At 39.7% G+C, this 13,041-nt stretch overlaps 1 protein-coding gene across 31 annotated transcripts in view; it reads right to left on the reverse strand.

Moving 5' to 3' along the window:
• SGIP1 (SH3GL interacting endocytic adaptor 1) overlaps positions 1-13,041 on the reverse strand; it is a 187,290-nt gene that overhangs the window by 130,557 nt on the left and 43,692 nt on the right. For 24 of the 31 annotated variants that reach the window (XM_074376283.1, XM_074376285.1, XM_074376279.1 and 21 more), the window contains one exon: positions 10,428-10,595. The exons of the other annotated variants lie outside the window; for them this stretch is intronic. In XM_074376283.1, coding sequence (XP_074232384.1) covers positions 10,428-10,527 — 100 coding nt within the window. In that variant the 5' untranslated portion in view covers positions 10,528-10,595. The remainder of the gene's footprint in view (positions 1-10,427; positions 10,596-13,041) is intronic. 31 annotated transcript variants of the gene reach the window in all.

Genomic DNA, 13,041 nt, shown 5'->3' on the forward strand with positions numbered 1-13,041 from the left:
TTTTCTAATGTGTCCTCTAATTTTATAGAGATTTACTACAGGACTCTGTTAATCAAACTAGCAGATGTTGACAGAATCCAATTATTCTTAGGAACACACAAGGTGGATAATATTTATTTCTAATCTTCAAACAGGTTAGATTGCCCAAAAGGCCACCTATGCATTTGCTTAGGGCACCAAAAACAGGAAAAGAATTCTAAAGAATAACATTTTCCAAACAAATACAGAAAATTTTGCAATTTGCTAAACTTTCTTATTCTTGTTTGACTATATAACATCATTTCTTATTTTGAATTAGATGTGTTAGTGGAGGGGATGCCAACATTTATTTCACTACCTAGGGTTTCTCTTGAGATCTTAATCTAATCTCTGTCCCCAAGTAATTAAAAAACTCGATGGGGAGGTAAAATACACAGGAAGCAAAAGGAGAATACACAGCATTAAAGCATCACGTGGCAAACTATGTGCTTCTGTCTATGAACACAATAGAAATTTTATGAGGCATTGGACAAGAGTTTTATAGATGAGCTAAGACTTAGACAAGGCCAGAAGGACTGGGTAGGACAGTCCTTGATATTCAGAAGGAGACCTGGGATTTTTATATCCAGAGAAAGTTTAAACAGCCCACAATTTCCAAGACTTCTAAAGATGATTCCATTAAAGAGGTCTTTACCTACCGACAATGTTTTAGGAATATGTTGTCAAACACCCTTGTTTGTTGAGTCTCCAGGCCTTAGGGCTACTACACATAAGAAACGCAGCATCAGGAGAGTGATTTTCGTGGGTGTTTGAATTGTCCCCACAGGGGTCCCTCAGAAGCTCAATAGCGGGGAGGCGTAAGTTCCCATCCCAAGCTCAAGAGCTCCTGCAAAAACCCATCTTTGTAAAATTCATGGGATAAAAAAGCCAGCAGTTTGAATTTGCTTTAAGGACTCCTAGTCCAATGTTTAGGGAATTTGTTATGTTTTGCTTTGGAAAAAAAAAAAAGAAGAGAAACTAGGGTTAATGACACAGGACATTTTTGTGCCCAAATGATCTAAGAAAACAAAGTCTAAAATAGTCACGTCTTTGCTTCTTCAGCAAACACTAAATGAATTCATTCTGTTTCCTTCCAGTCATGGGAAACCCCTGAACCCTTCACCTTCTCTTTATCCTCAAGTTACCATGTAGGTACTAGGATTCTAATTGAAGAAAACTAATGAGGACATATTTAGATGCTAAATAATGCTAAATAGAACATGAGACGATTTCATATTAATTAAAGCAGGCCTGTGTTTTATTGCTGGGAAAAAAATTAAGAAGATAAGGGTTCCGCTTCTGCTTCTTGTGTTAAGTAGAATCATTTTTTCTTTTTTTAAAAATCATATTTCTACCAATTTTACTCTTTTAAGTGCCAGAACCTAGAAGGCAGTATAATTCCTTTATTTTACAAACTGAAAGAACATTTAATAATAACAGTATCTTGGTTACTTTTGAGAAAATGTTCAGCTGCGAATCTATTGCTAATCGTCCTCAAAAAGTAAAACACAAATTAAACATGAAATCAAAAGGGAGGTAAGAATGAAGAATGAGGATGGGACATTGTGAAGGTTAACTGCACTTAGCACTTGCTAGATCACAGACCTAGACTGAAATGGAAAATACGGGAAGGAAGATCCACTGGAAACAGTGAAAAATTAACTCTCTTCAATTAATTCTTACTTCTTCTCTTTTATGGTAAAAATCAAATTATTACATTTTATTAGGCTGAATATATCTCTGCTCTGGATCACTTGGCCTCCTGCATATGAATAAATCTGTCCTGCATAGAACATGGAAACACCAATGCTCCACTTTCTCTTGAACAATGTAATGAAGTAGAGGAAGTTGTAACATTTTCATAGTTTGCAGGTGAAGACACTGAAGGAGAGAGAGGGCGAATGCCTTCAAAGAGGCTATGCAGTGAGTCAAGGGGAGCCCGGGGTATGAGCAACAGGACTTGCATATTATTTTACTATCCTACTTGAATGCTTCAAGGGACACACGCACGCACGCACGCACGCACGCACACACGCACACACGCACGCAGTGTTTCCATTTATCTTTAGTTGGTGATAATAAAAGATGATCTCCTAGCAATGATTTTCCTTCTCTCACGGGGATCACAGTGGTGCAGACAGGAGATAGCCATGTAAACAAACGTTTGTAGGATCATGTGACAAAGGAATATGCAGAAGAAAGACACCACTAATCTCTACTTGGTGGGAAACAGGAGGCCTTAAGAAAGGATGTAAAACAAAACGCAGCTGAGATAGCATAAACTTTCCTCTTTAGTTCACCTAAAGAAAGGGTATTTGGGCTCAAAAAATGACGCTTATATGTATTTCATCACAAACTGAGGAACTTGGATTTTCATTTGTTAACATAAAAATTAGGATCATCAATTTCTGCAAAGGTGAAACATAGCCTGTAAACAAATAGTCCCAATGGCTGGCAAACTTGAAGGCACGTCAGAACAAACTAAGGAGCTCATTCAGTGCAGTTACTGGGGCCCCACTCCCTGATACTCGGTCGAATGGGGTTAATCGGAATTTACAACAAGCACTTTAGGGACTTCCAGTGCCAGTAGTCTGTGGACCACACGCGGAGAATACTTCCAGCTGTTCTACTGCTTTCTAGAGCTGACAGCTCATGTCCTGCACAGATCTACCGTCAGGTCTCATCCAAACCACCTAGACCTTTCTGGCATACACTATAGCTGGGTATTCTACTTGCGAAACCACATATAATTTGAAATACTTACAGGCGTATCTGTCTCACCCTCTCCTTGATAAACATTTTTTAGGCAGGGTGGAAAATGCCATGTGTACTTCAGATATGTATGAATCGGTTGATATCAAACACACCAGAGACTTGATACATTAAAGAATTTTATAAATATGTGTAAAATAAAATCACTCCCTCATCTATCTTTTTTCATAAATCTGAATTTAAGTAAGGTGCACCTATAGGTTAATAGTTTTTTTTTCCCTAGCACAGTACAAGTGGTGGTCACTCTGTTAAGGTAAACGAAGACCTGAGGGTTTAAGAATGAGATGTGGGCGCTAACTTATTTTTACACACTCTTCAATTCTTCAAGGTGGATCATCTCTTTAGCTTATTTTAGGCAACAATAACTAATTCTTCCTGTGTCTTTGACTGGAAAGAGTTAACAGCTTTTCTACTGACATAAATTGGCAAAGCCCTTTATTTAAAAAAAAAAAAAAAACTCATGTTCAGTCTGTGAAGTGTGTTTTCCCCTCATTTAATCAAAAACTTAGCAGTAAATGCCGTTCCCCAGATCTCCCGGAGAACAATGACCCTCCATTCATATTTGTAGGCCTGGGACCTGACCCGTTTTCATACAAAGTATCCCTGTAAGGGACGCTGGACAGTAAAGTCCTTCTATCCTCACTTGCCAGCTCATCTGGCCACTTCCCCTGAGAAAAAATACCTCAGAGCAAAGCCATTCGTTTTCAAAGGCAACATTAAACAAATGGTGTTTTATATTATCTGTCCTGTTTCTTCTAGTCCACTTACTCTCATTCAGAATTTATGAGCCCTTTTCAAGTCAAGATGACCTTTTCCCAGACTTCTAGATAATTCACAACCTCCTTTACCTGCCCTAAGAGCACGGTGGAGGGGAAGGAACCTGGACTTGGGGAGACCTGGATTCCAGTCCGGCATCACCACTAACTAGGCGGCCCTTTCTCCCTTCTGGGAGGTGACAGACTCAGAATCCATCATCTTCCTCTCTGAGCTATACTTCAGTGCTTCTCTCTTCCTTTTTGTATAATTCTTCTCATGGCAAAGTCGCTGGTGACCTGGTCTCATTTCTAACAGACGCTGATTCATGAGGATGCTGCAGCCTTTCCAGATACACACTGGTTACCAGGTCACACGTCACCGGTGCAAAGCACTCCACGCACAGAATGAGAGGTGTCTCTCATCAGCTCACGCGGTCCCTCAGGTGGTGTGTGGGTAGCGGATGCTTTGTGAGGCAAATTGGATTACAGTACAAAAGGATTAGCCAAATTATAATCCACTTGCTTGTCTCTAAATTAATGTCCTGTGTCTTTCTTCATCTGCTGAAGTAAAATTTGGTAAAAGTCTCTGGTCTTCCTTTTTTAATGCTAAGTGTTACCTATGTCAGGACCAAACTTACACCTGATGCCGTGTTTTTACAAACAAGAGAATCAACCCTCAGACTTCAGGAGGGAACACAAAATGAAACACCACTAACTTGGAGTTTTCCAATAAAGAATGTGGAATAACTTGACTTGGGCTGAGCTGAGGATGTACCTGGGAAAGCATTTTAAACTTAAGAAAATGTCTGGACCCTAATATATGAACTACTTTTATAGAAATAAATGTTAATCATAAATAGTTTTTATGTATTCTTTGAGTCAAGACTGGCCGGACCTGCTAGGAAAGACCTTGTTGACAGTTATTATGTGCCATTGAAAGTAATAAAAACTATATTCTAGAATAATAACAATAACAATAGCTAAGAGTAAGATTTTCCTATTTACAAGGCACTATTTTAAGAGTTTTATGGATTATAGGTCATTAAATCCTCTCATTAATGTGATGAAGTAACGTATTATTATCTCCATTTATATACAAAGAACAGAGATGATAAGTACATTTCCAAGATACACAAATAGTAAGTGTTCAAGCTAGAATTTTAAAAATACACAGCATGAATGAGGTCCTGGATTCAATACCCAGGACCTCCATTAAAAAATAAATAAATGAATGAATAAACTTAATTACCTGCTCCCTCCAAATAAATGTTTCAAAAAATTTTAAAAAAATAAAGCTAAAAAATAAAATAAACAAACAATAAAAATACACAGCCTGACTCCAGAGTCTTGATCCTTAAACCAGTATACTACCCAGCCTTAAATGAACTGATTGGCAGTTGAAACAGATTGGATTTTGTTAGTTGAAAGTAGTAAAGTTTTGCCATTTACTCCCATGTCTGAGAGTATTTAGTACAGTGAGAAGGTCTTGAGTTTTTGCCCATTAATAAAACAAGTAATTGTGTCAAGAAGAAAGTTACAAAAAATATCTCCATTTTTTTCCCATACATTTTTTATTTTAAGCCCACGGTATGTGTGATGGCTTTTCTCCACGTCATGGCTGGCAGATCAAAAGACATGTACCAAGCACCATACTGAGTGTTGAAGACAGTAACAGAAGAAATTCTTGCTGTATATGGAAAAATAGATGATGAACAAATAAATAATATATCTTGTATCAGGTGGAGAGAAGTCCCTGTACAAGAAAAAGCAGACGCAGGAGATGGGGAGTTTTGAGGTAGCGGCTGCTAGTTTATACGGTACGCCCAAGAGTGGCCTCTCTGGCTTGGTGCTATCTGAGCAAAGACCTCTAGGAAGTAAGCGAATATACCACGTGGTTATCAGGGATGAGGGTTCCAGGCAAAAGGAGAGCAAGTGCAAAGATCCTGAGGCAGGCACATGCTTGAAGATACAGGGAAGGGCAAGGACCTAACGTGGTGGAGAAGAGGAAGTTGGAGAGACGATGGGGCTCTAGGTTACATAGGGCCTTGTAGGCACTCTTGGAAGTCTGGCTCTTTTTCTGAGTGAGGTGGAAGGACATTCAAGGGTATTAAAGAGTTGTGACATGATCCATTTTAAAAGGATCACTCTCACTGTCATGTAGAGATTAGACAGAAATGGGGCTAGGATGAAACCTGAGGAGATAATTAGGAGGCTATTAAAATAAACCACCTGAATGCACACTGTGGCTTAGACCAGGGTGAAAGCTTTGGAGATGGTGAGGAGTGACTGTATTTGGGAAATATTTTGACGGTAGAGATAATAGGATATTTGGTTGATTGGATGTGGTGTGTGTGAGAAACGAAGGATTCAGGGATCACTCTAATTTTTTGGTGATAGCAACTATGAGAACAGGGTCAGAACCGACTAAGATGGGGAAGAGGAAGAATGGCCAGTTGTACTGGGGTGAGAGAGTTGTCCAAAAAGGGCTTTGTAGGAATTAATAACACTTGAACCGAGTTTTGAACAGGCATTTTAACGTTAGGGGAGGATGTCCCAGGAGCGTGAACAGATGATTTTTATCTTCATCAGAATGGGCTCCGTGAGCCAAGGCAAAGGCAGATAAGAAAGTGAGAATGTGTGAGTACCGCAAGGAGTCTGGTAGGACTGGACAAGAAGGTGCGAGATGGGGGAGGTCAGCAGGGCCCAGTTAATGAAGAGCCTCTCATATGTGCACTTTATTCTACAGGTGCCTTGTGCCATGCACGAAATTTGAGAGCCATGGTCTAGCAGCATCGCTTGAAAGTTCTCATAGGAAGTCTGCCTTCTTCCTTAATCCCATTTGAATCTGTTTCTAATCCTATATATCTGCTCTGATCACCATATAGATCTTTTTCTGTTCTGTGAACTGGCTGTGTCTATACCTATTGGTTCACAAAAGCTTACAAAAGCCTCTGACATTGGGCAGCCCCATGTCCACCATCTGATGGCTACTATCTTCTACCTTAAAGGGCGTCCCCAGGGACACTGACATAAAGGGCTGGGCTAGTGAAAATGGGTGAAGCTAAGCGCCAGCAGCCTTGAGAAAGAGCATCTTGGGTACTGACATGGTGGGAAGACAGGGTAGTCATGGCCCCTCTTTAGTTTCTTAAACATAGAATGAAAATAAACAACGGTAACAATGAACTTGGTTAACCCTATCATTAAACATGTACATGATTTTAGGAACCCCAAAATAAACAAAAGGGAAACCACACACACTGAAATACTTAAAGAGGAGGAGAAAAAAAGTTCTACTTTTTTTTCATTAGATTTTTATTTGAAAAACCCACATTGACTGACGTGTCTCTGGATCATCAGTGTTATTTCACCTGTAGACACACCCCACATTCTCTCTGCTTTCTGTGCTAGATTTTCCTTCACCGTGAACACACTCCTTGGACCCGTGAGTCTGTTGAGTGAAGGTCATGGGATATGCAATGTTTAAACATGCATGTGATCCAGATTTTGGGTTTCTTGGTAAGTCAGTTGATGTCTTGGTCTCAATAGCCATTAAAAAAATAGAATAAAAACAACTGCTTTACCAACCTTACGGAAAGACGGGGAGCACTTTACGAGATGCTTCACAAATGGTAAACTGCTTTAAACATGTAAATTCTCTATTTCGTAACATAAATAAAGTTTCTGAATATTTTTCCTTATGTCCAGTCTTCCTGGGAAGCCCTATAAACTCTTAGTGGGCAGGACCCAGTCTTTTTACCCTTGCGGTTATCATGTCCGTCGTTCATTAGCCCAATTTGGGAAGCTTTTTAAAGATACTTCTTCCCAGCACCTGACCATCCCAGATATCCTGACTCAGAATCTTCAGGGATGGGCTCAGGTCTAGAAGTTCTGTGTGACTTGGGCAACCAGCTGGATGGGGGAATCACTGTTACAGGACAGTGGATATTCTCACCCTCCCCCTCCCCAGAAATGCCCAACATTGGTACATAGCAGAAGCTTAAACCTGATCATGCAGAAAGATTAAAATAAAATTATCTCTGCAAGACATAAGATCTTGAAAAATCATGCTCATTTATAAATGACAGTGTGATATTTTGGTTAAAGTACGTCTGAATAGGAGAAGAATTCCTAGAAATCAATCTTGAAGCTAACATTGATAATCTGGTCTTGAATCCTGACTTCATATAGGAAGAGTAAGTGCAAAACAAAGAAAAGAAGTTTCACGGTGTCATCCAGGTTTGACCCTGCTGCCACTGTGTCTTCCTAGTCCTCCTTTCTGTCTTTTTCTCTCTCGGCATTCAACATACATACACATACACACACACACACACACACACACACACACACACACACACACACACACACACACACACACATGGGAGAGAGAGAATTGGATTTGTATCATTTTTTCTAGATTGCTAAGGAAATGAGCTTATCAGATTCAAATTATTAATCACTTGAGCACCTTCTATGTCCAAAGGCTGATTTTATGTAGAAAAACAATTTCCTGGAATCTCGCTTAGAGGAGAGAAATAAGATATGTACAACTGTCACTACAGCACAAATGAGTGAGGTTAACACCCACCAGTCAGAATAACCTCACGACCTCTCTCCTTTATATACATCACTTGCGACCAGTCTCCCACGAGCTCAGAAGCAGAGGCCAGGGGCCATAAAGTTAACTAGTTAAGCATCAGGATTAGAGCAAATTCAAAGTAGAAAACAGTTATCAAACTAAGACACAAGTAGATTGATATAAATTGTTCAGGATCAGTCTATGAATGACAAACATTCTTTAAGGGGCTCCTTTACATGAGGAAGCCCTGGGCTACTTCATCGGATCAGCCAAGGTTACATACACGTGCAAGCTTCTGCTATAAGTATGTGCTCTGAGCTGAGAAAGAAAGGGGGTCCAGAGGAGAGACCAGGAAAGGCCTTTGTGGAGGAATTGATATTTGAAATGGAATTTAAAGGATGAAAAAAAAAAACCTTTAGTGAGCAGAGATGGGAGGGAGGTAATCCCAGTGGCAGGTTGAGAGCTTTATCTGAGAGAAAACCTACCCTGCTAGTGGATAGCAGTTCAGGAGTTATTCAGGACACTTGAGTGTGTCCCAACACACTGGCAGTTGCCCTTCTCAAAAAATAAGACAGAGCTTTTTCAACTCTAACTGCTGCAGCTGCACACCAAGCACCAGGCACGACCCTGCTGACGCTGCATCCCCGAGCCGGCAGCTGGTCTGCCTGGGGAGGAGGTGGGAGGGGAAACAAGACAGTCACTCCCCTTGTCTGTTTTGTAATCCCTAGAGGAGAATTCCCAGACCCCAAACCTCAGATGCCACATGGTTACTGTGAAGGCACACTTTCAAGAATAGTCTGGCACACGGCCACTACCCATTCCCACCAACTCTGAGAAGAAGGACGAGAAAAAAGGAGGAGAGGAGAGGAAGGGGAGAAGAAATGAAACAAAACCACTAATAGTTGCAGAAAATTTAGACAGATTTTTAGAGCAAAGCTTGTGAAGACAGAAGTTAGTCTCAGAGATCTTGGGATGTGTATTAAAAGTTGGTGTAGTACCCCAGTGTTCATGGCAGGACTACATACAATAGTCCAGACATGGAAACAACCTAAATGTCCATCGACAGATGACTGGATAAAGAAGCTGTGGTATATTTACTCAACGGACTACTACTCAGCCATAAAAAAGAATGAAATAATGCTATTTGCAGCAACATGGGTTGACCTAAAGATTATCATTCTAAGTAAGCCAGAAAAAGAAAGAAAAATACCATATGATATCACTTATATGTAGAATCTAAAAATAGAAAAAAAGAGGACAGTAATGAACTCATCCACAGAACAGAAACAGACTCTCAGACATAGTAAACAATCTTACAGTTACCGAGAGAAAGCAGGTGGGAAGGGATAAATTTGGGAGTTTGAGATTTGCAAATGTTAGCCACTATACATAAAAATAGATTTAAAGAAAAACAAGTTTCTTCTGTATACACAGAGAACTCTATTCAATATCTTGTAATAACCTTTAATGAAAAAGAATATGAAAATGAATATATGTATGTATATGCATGACTGGGACATTGTGCTGCACACCAGAAATTGACACACTGTAACTGACTATACTTCAATAAAAAATAAATAAAATAAAACAAAATAAAATAAAATCAATAAATACTCCAGGCAAAACAAATTGTAAAATAAATTAAAATATAATGAAAGAAATAAAATTTTCTGACATACTACTAAGAAATAACTATTTAAAAAGTTGGTGCAGAATAAAAATAGCTATCAATTCCTTGAGTGTTTACCATGTCCATTGAGTTAACTCTCTTTACATCCTTACCACAACCCTATACCCTTACACTCCATTTTATAGATGAGAACACGCAAGATTGCAAAAGTAAGTATTTGCATAGACTCATAAAGCTTTTAAAAGTGGCTGAATTTCTTGGGGCAGAGTATAGCTCCGACATAAAGCGCGTGCTTAGCATGCATGAGGTCCTGGGTTTAAATAAATAAATTTAAATAAATTAAATAATTAAAAATAAACCCAATTGCCTCCCCCTCAAAATAAAAATATAGTGGCTGGATTTCAAAAAAGACCTAATCTAGTCTACTGACTCCAGAAACTCAGGCTCCTCACCCACATTAGAATGGAATTAACTATGTAGGTTCAACAGTGGGAAGCTACAATGGCTACAGTGATTTCAGTTTACCTAACAGAGAAACGTTTTCTCCTTCTTCCTCATCTCCAGTGATGCTGAATTGATACACACATACTCCACGAGCACCTCCTTTACAAAAAGAAAAATGCTAATGCTAATACAGTATCTCCTTCCTTGTTAACAACTTTAAATCAATAATTACCTTTATGACTCCAGGAGGACCCAGTCCCAGGTCCCATCTTCATACTGTTTCTGTCAGTTTTCATTTTTTTTATCTTTTGCTGCAATCTATAAATCAACATTGGCCCGTTCTGATGTCTGCACCTTTACTTCCAGCTTCAGTGCCCACATAGTCTTAGGAAGAAAAGTCCTGGAAATAAAATAAGTTGCACATTGCTCCCGGAATAAGGATAAAACTGCCACTGTCAGGGGAAGCCGGCTTCCATTTGGAGCATGCATAACAAACTCTGTCTCCAGTTGTCTTTCCAAGACCCCCAGATGACAGACAGGTAGTTTCCACTTCAGCTTTAAACACAACACATATTTTATTTACTTTGAAAATTGTCAGAATCCAACCAAAGATAGAAAATAAAGCCTTTGATATGGGTTTTACCACAGAGTCCATAGGCATCAGGCAAGAATAGTTCCATTTATACAGTGTTAGCAATGACGAGACATTAGAAATCAGACTGGCCCACTTTTCCATTTTCTGTTATTGAAAACTGAGGCCCAGAGGCCTGGCGTGACCTGCATGAGGACCCACACTGAGCCACGTGCAGAATGTCAACGCACATGGGTTTGAGAGAAGAGATATTTACTTGCATGGCTACTTGGGTCCAATTTGGAGGTTTTGGACTGTCATTTTAAGTGGCCCATTTCTACAACAACAGCAAGTAGAGAAAATGTGGGGGTGTGTCTGCAAGTAAATGTAAGGCCAACCAGATTTTAAGAATGAGAAAGCTGATCAAATGAAATGAGGTGTTTTAAATGCATATTATGGACTTGAAGGGGTTCAGAATGTGCCACCCAAAATATGTTGCTTTGGCATTATTGAGTATCTTGAGGTGAATGCACTTGAGAAGAGTCTCTGACCTCTCCCTTTCTACCTAAAAGCAGGTCATAAATTTTTTCATGAGTAAGGTGCGCTCCCTGAACCATGAAGAGAAAAACAGTCTTAGCACCAGAAACTGGGAGTTAACACCGCATTGGACCTGTACAAGCAAACCTACTAAAATAACCCTCATCTCACATTCGTTTCCCCCATCCGTTTCCTAGTCACTGTCCCACAATGTACTGCCCTTAGCCCAAGTCCCTTTGTCACATCCCCACAATTTACTGTTATTTACATAAAAAGGCTTACAAGCTTTGGGGCCTAACAGCTTTTTCGGGTCTTCAAATTCCTTCTGAAGACTCTTGTGTCCAAGCAAAAATATTAAGTAAATGTGTATACTTTTCTCCTGTTTATATGCCTAATATTACTTTAATGGTTAGGCCAGCCCCAGAACCTGAATGAGAAGGAAGTGTTCTGTCCTCTGCTGACTGTAGTTCAGACCACAGCCTGTCCTTCCATCTCTATCATTCTCATGGGAAATTCACACATGACCAAGTAAAAGCCCTTTCACCGTCCTCACAACACTACCCAAATCCTGGAAGACCCTTCACTCCTCACCCCATGAACCATGTATAGACACAAGCCTTCCAAGTAGAAGGTCAAAAGTACGCGTCATATGATCAGAACCAAGGAGAGGATGTAACTTCCACGTGTTCTGTGAGTGGCAACTCTATAACTTTTCTCTCAAAAGACAACTTTTGAAAAAAGCCCTATGGGGCTCTTAAAGGACATGTTTGTCCACATTTTGACAAACTATAAGGTTAAATCTATTTTAGAATGGAAAGACATTTAAAAATAAACAACTAGCACCAGTGGCTTCATGCAAGAAAAAATTTTAATACCCCAAAGATTGGAAGGATGAATCTCTAAAGAAATTTCTTGAACGAGGGCCGTTTGCAAACTTAAACACACACACACACAAAACATTGTTTTATTTTTGATCACTTCACTGCAGATTAGAAGCAGTCTACAGCCTGGTATTTGAAAACTATATCTGTAAGCAATGGGGAGCCACTGAATGTTCTAAGTGGGGAGTACCAAGAATAGATTTGTTAAAGAAAGATGTTGATGACAAAGACTATGAATTAAGGAGGGAAAGGACAGAGTGGTAACTCCATGTGCTGCATATGAAGCAAATTGTCCTCTCCTTCCACTTAAAGAATTAAAAACAATCTAATTGTTTTCATAGATGTATACTATATGTGCTTATTTAAAGACCCAGAATGTATATAATACAGAATTATATTAGGTGATGAGTAAAATATGGCAAAGAATTGGACATAAGCACAAATAAATTGGGAAGGTGGGGAAAGGGAGAGAGGGTGGAGAGAACTGGGAAGGGTGGGAACACGACAGCAGAGACAGCTAAGCCAGTTTCCTCTTCTTCTGGACTCAAGCTCAGGGACATTTCCAAGAATCCCTTGCAGTTAGATGTACTATGTGACACAGTGAAACCCGAGTAGAAGTCATACTGGGTCATCCCAAGCTGAGAGGGCAGAGAAATGCAAGTGCCTCTTTCCACTCCCTTTCCTCATCTGCCAGCTGCATACAGAGGACTCGGAGGACCTAGACACACAAGATGGAAAGAACCCAGGTCTCTGAATGGATGCATGGGAAACTCCTCGTCTAGCAGGAATAGGCTTTATGTGAATAAGGAGACAAATTTTTAGTGTAAAGCCACTGTAATATTTAAGTTTGTTCCATC

Source organism: Camelus bactrianus, chromosome 13, assembly GCF_048773025.1.
Source record: "Camelus bactrianus isolate YW-2024 breed Bactrian camel chromosome 13, ASM4877302v1, whole genome shotgun sequence".
NCBI lineage: Eukaryota > Metazoa > Chordata > Mammalia > Artiodactyla > Camelidae > Camelus > Camelus bactrianus.